Genomic DNA, 10,909 nt, shown 5'->3' on the forward strand with positions numbered 1-10,909 from the left:
TAATAAAGGTTGATTTTATTGAAACATTTATTAAAAATGAATCAAACCGATCAGTGCAACAGGCTTATCAAACTTCCCACAAAGCACATCTCAAAGAAAAGGTGCAATTCACAGTGTTTAATGTCACTGCTCCCAAAATTACAGAAAGTGGCCTGGGTTTCTGGGTGAGAAACTAAAGGAAAACCACGGTGTTCTGTGTAAAAATGTCAAGTAGGCCCAGCTGAAACTCTATCAAGATAGCAAGAAAAAAAAAGGCGTTACAAGTGAAAAGGGATTCATTAGGAACAATGAGTAAAGCAATATTGGCATTTACAGATAGGGAAAAGTTTACTAAATGGAATTGGAAACTGTGGTCAACACCGCACATTTGTTGACTCTGATGCTTGTGCATTAGTGCGATTTGTACGGCATAAACAGAGGAGGAACTCTTCCTCGGGCTACTGAGGATGTCAGTGCAGGGCATCGTCTCACCCCGCAGCAACAGTCGGTCAGCAATTACATGAAGAGGGATGTTACACTAGAGCTGCAGGGCATAGCCCCAGTATTACAAAGATGATTGCACATTTCAGAGCAAGGGGTGTTTCGAGACAATCTGTGGCAAGCTCTGAAAACTGCTGTTCACAAACGCTGTCCATCTAATCTGACCGAGCTGGAGCTGTTTGCAAATAAGAATGGGCAAGGATTTCAGTCTCTAGATGTGCAAAGCTGGTAGAGACATACCCTAAAAGACTGGCAGCTGGAATTGCAGCAAAAAGTGGTTCTACAAAGTATTGACTCAGGGGGCTGAATAATTACGCACACCCCACTTTGCAGTTATTTATTTGTAAAAAATGTTTGGAATCATGTATGATTTTCGTTCCACTTCTCACGTGTACACCACTTTGTATTAATCTTTCACGTGGAATTCCAATAAAATTGATTCACGTTTGTGGCTGTAATGTGACAAAATGTGGAAAAGTTCAAGGGGGCCGAATACTTTTGCAAGCCACTGTATAATCCTTCCTTTCTGCTCCATCAGTTCCTCTTCAAGTGATGTGATTTTCCTTTAAGTGGCACCAGTCAGCTTCAGTGTCCAGGCCCACTGGCATGGCATCTGGCTAAAGGAGAGCTGGGGCAGGTAAACCTGCAGCCCACTGGGCTTTACAGGCTCCCACTTCAGAGGGCCATAACCAAGAAGCACCACCTTTTTTGTTAAACAAAAGGAAGTTATGAATAAAGTTCAGATCTCACACAAGGTTCTGCATTTTATTGCCATGTACACTAATACCAGTTTAAATATAAGAAGCTGGCATCGCAACATTATTAGGTATTGAGTCAGTCTTACCTGAGTTTGCCCAGTAACCACTGGCTCATTCAGAATCACTGATCCATTATTTGGCCACTTGAGTAAGATGGAAAATATGTTTTTTTCCTGGGGTCTGAACGTGTACCTGTTGAAGATCAGACCCATTAATTACCTCTGATTTTATCAATCTATATATTTTTTTTCTATAACTTTCTATAGATAAATATCAATGTAGCCTTATAAAAAAAAAAAAAGTTGTGGACCCACCACAGATCTGGAGTGAGGCTGTCATTCTGAGCTCGCCATGCTGTCGTGTTATAGATGGCCTCCCCATTGACCTTCAGCCACTGACCAATCTGCCTCAGACGCTCCTCAAAGATCGGAGCGATTCTTCCATCGTGTGTGGGGCCGATATTCATCAGCAGGTTTCCTCCACAGGACACAGTCTCCACCAGTGTCTGAAACACACACACACGGACACACATTAAAGCGGACATGACTGGAAATTATTACAAGCGATTTTTGACACATAAACATGAACAAACAAAGCCACAAGAAGGGCTCCAGATCAGCGTTTGACCCTCGAGCCAAACGAACTTCAATCTAACGTGACTGCTCCCTTGTCTGGGTCTGGAGGCGTGTTTTAAAGTAAAACAAGGGGGGACTCCTAACATTTTAACCACAGAATGGCATCACTGCTCAGCTGGCTCACCTTGGCTTGCAGAGCGACCCTCGGGCTATAGTTTCTAACTTAATTCTCTAGTGCCGCTGACTCAGGTTGAACTCCCATATATTTATCTCTATCCCATTTTCTTTCCTCTTTAATGACACTCACTCATGTGATGATATTTTGTCATTCTTCTTGTTGATTTTTTTTTATTGATTTTACTGTTTTAATTATTTTATCTTTTTGTAAATTACACAGACAAGTCTTGCATTTTTGCATCTTTTTAACTTGTTGATTTAACTCTCGTGGGTTTACATTTTTAAGTGTAGTCATGGTATGTTTTTTGTAAGTGATGGCTGCTAGTAACAAAATGCCTAAAGATACAATTTAAAATCGCAGAGTCGTAGGAAATGTGTTGAAAAGAGTAAAGAAGCATTAGGTAAATTTCTCAATGACTCATTTAATCACAGTGAATCTGTTTTAGTTTAGAGGTGAATACGATTTTCAGCTCTCACCGACACAAGCTGATCGACGGTGAGGTAATCGCTGAGAGGAGCGTTACGTCTGTAACCCCAGGACTTTTTGTCAATGGTCATGCAGTTTTCCCATTTGTGCTTGAGCAGGTGTCCTGGCTGGTAGCGATCAGAACAGGTGTAATATCCACCGTGTGTGCAGATGGAGCCATAGCCCCACCGATCATTCGTCACCACCGTGTCACGTACTGGACTGTTGAGAAGATTTCAGTCAGCTCAGTTTTTATATCCATGATGGGAAAAAAGCTAAAAATAATGCACATTTTGCAAGTTTACCTGTCATTATAGAGCCAAGCTAAGAAACCAGTGCTGTTCCAGTACTTGTCAGGCGCGTCTCCATCTCCATCAGACCACAGCACCTCTGGTTTGTACTTGACAACAAGCTCGTAAAGCTCAGGCAGAGTTTTACTGGTAGGAAAGTAGTTTGTAGTGAAGACATTGGCAGCGTCCAGCTCAAAGAGCGGGTTAAACCATTCGAAGAGGGAGTGATACAACCCTACACGAATGTCCCCGTTATTGCGAAGAGCTGTCACCACTTCATCCACCAGGTCTCTCTTTGGTCCAATATCCACCGCATTCCAGTTCCAGGAGTTCTTTGAGCCCCAGAGTGTGAAACCTGAGAAATACACCAACAAAACAGAACATCTCTTGTGTGGTTGAAGGACAGTCATACATCGCTGACACCAATACTGACATCAGACTACTTCTTCAGAAAAAAAAAAGAACACTGTAGCTGGCATATATAAACACAGCGATGCACAAAAATGTGGTGTACCTTCATGGTGTTTTGTGGTCAGAACGATGTACTTTGCTCCCGATGAGGCGAAGATGTCGGTCCATTCTTTGGCATCAAAGAACTCAGCAGTGAACAGCGGTGCAAAGTCCTGATACTTGAAGTCTGGAGGATAATTCCTCTGCATGAAGTCCACATATGGCTTTTGCTTTTGGTTTTGCCAGTACCACCTGTGTAACAAATAAAATGTAAAATGTGTCATCACTGTAAAAACTTGTAAAACTTTTAAGCTGTACTGCCACTGTTGCCATGATGTAAAACATATGGGATCTCCGACAGGATAGATGGTGGGTTCCTGGATAAGTCCGAAGTCGGAATTTCCAATGAATGAGTTGTTCCCTAGATTTCACAGACCCTCTTGCCCTCACTGATTGTCTGCAAAAGTTTAAATGATCTGGTAATGTCAAAAGAAGAACTCACCAGAACCATTCGCTGCCAAAGCTCGGGACAGAAAAGACACCCCAGTGTATGAAGATGCCGAACTTTGCCTGGTCATACCATTCTGGCAGCGGTCTGGAGTCGATGGACTTCCAGTTGGGTTCGTATTTGGCATTATTGGCCCCGATCTGCAGGATCAATAAAAGCAAAGGAAAGACTGCTAAAGCTCCCATTTCAGTGTCGCACACAGATCCGACTTCACTCTTTAGACGTCATATGACTGTGAGTAAAGTTGCGGAACTGACACTGGCAGGAGAAAAACAAACAAGGAAGTGAAAACGGCTGGTTTAACCTGAAGAACCAGGTACGTTTGATTTCTTTCCGTTTACTTCCCGCCATAGTTCAACCAATAATTTCTAAGAGAGCACCGCCCTCTCGAGCTGCGCAGTGTCATCGATCTCGCGCACTGACGAGCCCACACGTGCACATGCGCAGTCGGATTTTATTGGAGGAAGCGGGTTTGTTTTGATTTTGAGGGCTAAACAACGTCCACATGCACGGCTACGTTGACTGCCACTGTCACATCTCTGCGGGGGATTTTGACAAGGTATTAACGCTTGTTTACGGACTGAAAATTAATTTTTTATCTTTAGCAACCTTAATTTAACCTTTCCACGTTTTTTTGGCCAGGATGTAGAAGAGGTGATCGAAAATTCAAAAAAGGTGAGATCCTCGTGAGTAAAAGCTGTAAGTTAGTCAGATATTTGTTGTTTTAAAGATAATTTCTGGTTGTTTTTACTCTTGTCCAGGCTGGCTTGTTGGCGTTATTAGCTGTGGCCGAGCATTCAAGGGAATTTGAGAAGATTATAGAGTTGTCACAGAGGTACCCAGCACTGTTTAAATGATGATGTATCTGTACTGTGTAGGTCGCGGTTTTGTAATTTCCTGCTGTAATTTTCTCCAGGTTTCCAGGTTTCATTTTCCCCTGCTTAGGAGTTCACCCTGTTCAAGAAGTATCCCCCGAGCAGCAGAGGGGTGCTTGCCTTCAGGTAGGATTGCTGCAGTTTAAAATCTTTTTCCACCCATGCTGTTAACATAAGCTAGTGGTGTCACAACTACCTCCGGAAAACAGAAATCTCCTTGGATTTGAGAATTTATAGTGCATCATATCATAGAAACGACACCAGTGAAGGTTACGAATGACCTTCTCATGGCCTCTGAGAGTGGACCCAGTCCTTGTGCCTGTCCTGGTACTCAGTGCAGCATTCAGTACCACTGATCGAAACATTTTACTTCAGAGATAAGAATACAGCTGTGGTCATTAAAGGAAATACACTGCCCAAGTTTAAATTGTATCTGTTTGTTCATGTAAACAGGGAGTCTTTACACGCAAACGTTAGTCATGGAGTTCCACAGAGTTCTGTGCTGGGACCAATACTTTTTACATTGTAAATGCTTCGCTTAGGCAGTTATATTAAAAAACGCTGCATGCTTTTTCATTATTTTGTAGCTGATACCCTGCTATATTTATCTATGAAGCCAGATGACAAAAATTAATTAGTTAAACTACAGGAATGATTTCAAGACATAAAGGCCTGAATGAGCTCTAATATCCTGCTTCTAAATTCAGATAAAACTGAGGTTATTATATTCAGCTGTAAAAATCAGAGAAACATGGGGTCTAACCAAATTCCTAGTATGGATAGAATTACTTTGGCCTCCAGTAGCACTACGAGGAATCTTGAAGTGCCTTACAAATATGTAAGATTGTTTCCTTTTATCTGTGTAGTGTCTAAAAGTAGGAACATCCTGTCTCAGAGTGATGCTGAAAAAATAGTTCATGACTTTATTACTGCAAGGGTGAACTATTGTAAGTTATTATCAGGCTGTTCTTGAACTTCCCTGAAAAGCCTTCATTTGATACAAAACACTGCAGCAAGAGTACTAATGGGGGATGAGAAAGATGGCTCATATTTCTTTATTCACCAGAAGGCCACAAACACAACAGCCAGCTGATCCGAACAGCCATGTAGAGCGTAAACAAGTATTGTTGTATTGTGGCTTTATGAAAATATAACATCCATCTAGCCACCCATCTTCATTTGCTTATCAAATTGAGGGTCACGATGTGCTGGACTGTATTCCAGCTATTTTAGGGTGAAAGGGATGGATGGGGTACACTCTGACAGGTCACCAGTGTGTCTCATTATTAGTGTTTCAGTCTGATCTTAAAAAAATCAATTGTGGTACTCAGTGGTGGAAAAAAACAGCAGCGCTTCTTTCCTGAAATAGTGTGGATGATTCATTCTTTCTGCAATTTTGCAGTAAAATGGTAAATGGCCTGTATTTGTATAGCGCTTTACTAGTCCCTAATCCACCCATTCACACACACTGGTGATGGCAAGCTACATTGTAGCCACAGCCACCCTGGGGCGCACTGACAGAGGCGAGGCTGCCAGACACTGGCACCACCGGGCCCTCTGACAGTTAATTTTCCTGTGTTTCTCTTCCTCCACCACAGCTGTAGTTTTCTCAGAAAACAGTAAAAACATTGTAATTTTGACTGCTTGTAAATTTAAAAAATTGGATGAGTTATTTCTGGTTTATGCAGTTAGATTCAGGAGTGTGTTCTGTGTGTTTTGCAGGATCTGGATGCTGCTTTGCCTATCATAGAGAAATACAAAGACCAACTTGTTGCCATTGGGGAGGTAAAGATTGAGCATCTTTGATTCACCTTCGTTGGTTTTCTTTATTAACTACAATGATATTACAGCTTGTTTGCCGTTGTAGGTTGGTTTGGATTTTACACCCCGATATGTCAGAAGCGACACCGATAAGGAGAATCAAAGGCTGGTCCTGATTCGTCAAGCACAGATAGCCAAGGAGCTGGACCTCCCGCTGTGAGTCTTGAGATATTTATTATTAAGGCTATTCTCTGAAATTCATGTGGTACATTTATTAGCATTTTTTTAAGCAAAGACTAATTAAGAGCTTTCCTGGGAGGTGTAGCAATATATACAGTACAAATATTAATGTGTATTGTTTTTGGGTTGGGGTTTTTTTTTGTTTTGTTTTTAATAGAAGAAGAGTCTTTCAGCCACTCCCTTATTCAGAAGGGGTCTGCACAGTAGATAGCTTTGCATATTTGATTTGGTAGATATTAATGCCAGATTCCCTTCGCAACACAACCCTAAAGGGATCTGTGTCACCTCTTGGTATCAAACCAGGGACGATCCATACATTCGGCAAATGTGTAAACTACAATTAAAGTGTAAAAACCTAAATAAGACAGAGAAGAACTCCATAAGAAAACAAACATTTACATTTGCAGAAATTAAAGCGATCAAAATCTAAGGTTTATGAGACAATGACCGACACAGTATATTACAGAATCCTTCTATAATACATTGTGTTTGTTTATTTGTTTTCTTTTTTTTTTGGCTTTAGAAATGTTCATTCAAGGTCTGCAGGAAGACCCACCATTCAGCTCCTGAAGGAGCAAGGTGAACACCTAAGTTTATTCTGTCTGTTTGCATGTGAGTGAACAGTTTTCTTGAGTGTATGAGAAATAAACTGCAGTTCCTCTGTATTGCCACTAGGTGTCAGAAAAGTCCTTCTTCATGCTTTTGATGGGAAACCGTCTGTTGCTATGGAGGGAGTGAAGGCCGGCTATTTCTTTTCTATCCCTCCATCCATAATAAGGAGTGAGCAGGTACAGCCGAGCATGCAGTCAGCTTATCTGTCATTCGTGTGTAAACAGACCAAACTAGTTTATTTAATTGACACAGGTAACAGTTGTATGTGAGTATTTACACTCCCCACACAGCACTGGCATGTTGACTTTGTTTTCATTGGTTGACTTTATCACATTGAGCATTAATGATTTATGGTGATCTGTGTGTGTATTTTCCACTAAGAAGCAGAAACTTGTGAAACAGCTGCCGTTAGAGAACATCTGTCTAGAAACTGATTCTCCAGCTCTCGGCCCAGAAAAACAGGTTGAGTATTTAAAAATGTCTTATATTATCTTTGTTTGGGAGGAGTAATTTAATATTTTCTTTATGTATTACAAAGAAAATTGTATAATAAATGTTCTAGTTTCTAGATAAGATAGATACGATACCTTTATTAGTCCCACAAGGGGAAATTTCATGAAATTTCCCCTTAATTACAACTAGTTTGTTTTAATTAATATAGTTGATAATATGATAACTATAAGAATCGATACAACAATTGTCCCTTGTCCTGACTGCAGGTGAGAAATGAGCCAAAAAACATTTGTGTCTCTGCCGAGTACATCAGTAAGATCAAAGGGGTGTCGCTGGAGAAGGTGATGGAGGTGACGACACAAAACGCTCTCCAACTCTTTCCGAAGCTGAAGGCTGCCATCAGACCTTGACGGAGAGCACAAAGAATATTTTATCTATCAAAAAATGCCTTGAAGGATTTGCCAAGGAAAAATTATATATATGATGGAAACAAAATGCCCTACGGTGTAAAAAGCAAAACAAAAACATGAGAAAATAAAGACAAGTTTACAAACTCGCATCCAAGTTGTGCTTTTTTTGTGCATTTGACACATCTGAAATTCCTGCCACTGACATCCTGCATGCCAGTTTTATATCCTAGCGTAAGCAGAGCAGTAGCAGTTATTTCCTTGATCACTTTTTCAAATTAAAAGGCAATTCATTGTAACTTCATGACAGCTGATGCTACCACACTCTGATGGCAAACTTCACAGCTGCATGGGGGTAGTGTTGCCTTCACGTGCACCTCATAATTTTCTGCATTTTCACTTTTGAGCTCTGAAGTTGCTTTTTTTTAAAACCAATTATGAAACTAAATTTCATTCTTGGTTTTTTTTTTTTTTTTACAAAAGAACAAATTGAACTCAGTGGTCAGTTTACACTAGTGGTACACTAAGCTAGTTTAATACCACAAGACTGTAATCAATTCTGCTTTCAGACTAAATAATAGAATTATGTCTGCTGCTTTTGTGTTTGCACATCTTAGATTTAGAAAATCAGTGAATTGATTTGATTTGTTTGAGTTGTGAGATAGATAAGATTCAGCTGAGTTGTACTGACATGCCATCTGGAGAAACTAGTTCAGGGCCATCTCTAGCAGATTAGACCTCTGTAATGGACTTTTGTCCAGTCTTTCTTTTTTTTTTTTTTTTTTTTTTTTTTTTTTTTTTTACTAAGTAATAAACAATATTGTGCAGCACGCAAGATAGACAGCGCACAGTGTGCTTTGAGGCAGCAGCCAAGAAAGCTTTAGTCCGCGTCTGTGAATACCCATGTGTGCATACCTGTGTGGATCAGCATGCTTGCATTCCAAAGGTTTCTCCATGTAATGATCTGCTAGGGAGTGTGGGGGGGCCTCAGCCCCGTCCTCCAGGGTGTGAAGCGGGTATGGAGGAGATCAAAACTCCAGACATCCAGAGGCCCCCAGAACACAAAAGACCATGGAAGACCAACAGAGGGGCAGCCGCGCCACTGTTCCAGTAAGAGCTGAGGAGAGTCCCAGATGAGGGCTCACTCAGCAGCCGCGGAGCAGAAGCCAGGGGGGGTTGCAGTGACGCGCCCGTGAGCTCCGCCGGCCCCCAGCTGCGCCTGAGTGACCGAGCTTGTCCAGTCTTTCTAAGACAGTGATAAAAAAAGCTTCAACTTATCCAGAACGCAGCTGCTAGAGTCTTAAAGACTAAAAGAGCTGAATGTAATCCAGCCAAGCAGTTCTCAGATTACTGCACAGGTTCATTTTGTCTGCCAGAGAATACATTCTAAAAATATTATTGCTTATTCATAAACTTTTACCCACAGTATATTGTAGATATGCTGATCTCAGACTGGCAGATTCTGAGTTACTCTAAAATGAAACTGAATACCTTTTAAGTAAAGTTTCTTTACCTTCTATCAAACTTTAAGAAAACATTGCATTGCATCATGATTAAATGATATAAAAAAAACATCCCTTTTGTCTATGTAGATATTAGAGGCATTTCCAGATTTTTTTTAAAAAGGGGGCGTGGTCACGGGGGACCACGAAGTGCAGAGGCAGATGTGCATTGTGTTTCCCTGTGTTCTGAAATACAATTTCAGGCTCATGTGCATATCATGTGTCCTATCACAGATTTTTTTGGGTAAAAAGTGGTGTTGGACAAGAATTTCGAGACACTTATTTTGGGAAAGTAGAAAAGGCATTTATACCTTTTCTACTTAAGCAGCTTAACTGCTGACAGGTTGTATATTTAAAATATATTTAAAGCATCTACAGTAAATGTACACATCATGTGGGATGAAACTTTTCAGAATCATATAACCAAGCATGATGTTATTGTATCATAATTATTGACTTGTTTATATGTATATCTCTTTAATGTCAGGGGTGCTCCTACTTTTAATTGCTTATCTAATTCTCAGTAGCTCGATTAATAATAAAAGCTGCTTTCAGCTACTCCCTTTTTCCCAAGTGGCGCCACAACGGATTGCTCTGCATGTTTGATCTAGCTGTATTTCCCGCTGCATCCTCTTCCTATAGCAACTCCAAAGTGAATTATGCGTATTCTTGTTATTGAACTGGAAGTATTTCACTTGTTAGACGAATGTGTAAACCGCTAAGTGATCTACAATCCCCCCCCCCCCCCCCCCCCCACCTTCTAGACACACCCCTGCTTGTAAGCAAGGTTATCAGAGTTAACTAAAACTAAACAAAAAAATAAACCTAGACCTGGAAAACAAGTGTCAGCTGGCTAATTAAAAAAATTGACCTTTAAAAAAAAGAAAACTAACTGAAACAATTTTGTGAACTTTAAAAAGAAAGAAAGAAATTTATAAATATATCTAGTATTACAGTAGTACATTGTCTATTATTTTTCTCTGTTGTACTACTACTACTACTATTGTTGTTGTTGTTGTTGTTGTTCTTGTAAATTGTGGAAATTTCTGAGTAGCCTCTGGTACACCTTTGGGGCAAATACGGATCTACCTTATCTAAATAAATAAATAAATAACCATTTACTTTGAGCGTTGTACTACTTCTCGTGGCCACAGTAACCTTACATCGAACGTTAGAGAGCGCATGTCCAGCACATGGTCTAGCAGAAAGCCTTTTCCTCCATATGTGTCCTTTTTTTTCTTTCTTGCTAGTTGCTCTTGAACGCCTCACATGTTCGCATCTCGCACCGCCCCATTGGAGGACACGTCAATCGGTCGCGTGCTGACGTGTGAGGGGCGACTGACAGTTTGTCCAGC

General features: G+C 40.6%; 2 protein-coding genes across 3 annotated transcripts; one reads left to right on the forward strand and one right to left on the reverse strand.

Annotated features, from left to right (window-relative positions):
* fuca2 (alpha-L-fucosidase 2) lies at positions 1-4,012 on the reverse strand. The gene is made up of 7 exons (XM_080870852.1): positions 3,699-4,012; positions 3,261-3,448; positions 2,762-3,101; positions 2,468-2,678; positions 1,553-1,743; positions 1,325-1,430; positions 1-1,183 (listed from the first exon to the last, which is right to left on the reverse strand). Exons 1-7 carry the CDS (start codon positions 3,887-3,889, stop codon positions 1,046-1,048), a joined length of 1,365 nt encoding a protein of 454 aa, XP_080726978.1. The 5' UTR covers positions 3,890-4,012; the 3' UTR covers positions 1-1,045.
* A 129-nt stretch (positions 4,013-4,141) lies between these two features.
* Positions 4,142-8,204, forward strand: LOC308389112 (putative deoxyribonuclease TATDN3). 2 transcript variants are annotated; one of them, XM_080870264.1, is made up of 10 exons: positions 4,142-4,263; positions 4,347-4,379; positions 4,466-4,539; positions 4,621-4,705; positions 6,302-6,364; positions 6,447-6,556; positions 7,104-7,159; positions 7,256-7,368; positions 7,574-7,654; positions 7,912-8,204. In XM_080870264.1, exons 1-10 carry the CDS (start codon positions 4,210-4,212, stop codon positions 8,053-8,055), a joined length of 813 nt encoding a protein of 270 aa, XP_080726390.1. In that variant the 5' UTR covers positions 4,142-4,209; the 3' UTR covers positions 8,056-8,204. The 2 variants fall into 2 exon arrangements, with proteins under 2 accessions (XP_080726390.1, XP_080726391.1); XM_080870265.1 differs by having other exon boundaries at positions 7,577-7,654.
* The last annotated feature ends 2,705 nt before the right edge of the window (positions 8,205-10,909 follow it).

This window comes from Rhamphochromis sp. 'chilingali', assembly GCF_963969265.1.
Source record: "Rhamphochromis sp. 'chilingali' genome assembly, chromosome: 21".
Lineage (NCBI taxonomy): Eukaryota > Metazoa > Chordata > Actinopteri > Cichliformes > Cichlidae > Rhamphochromis > Rhamphochromis sp. 'chilingali'.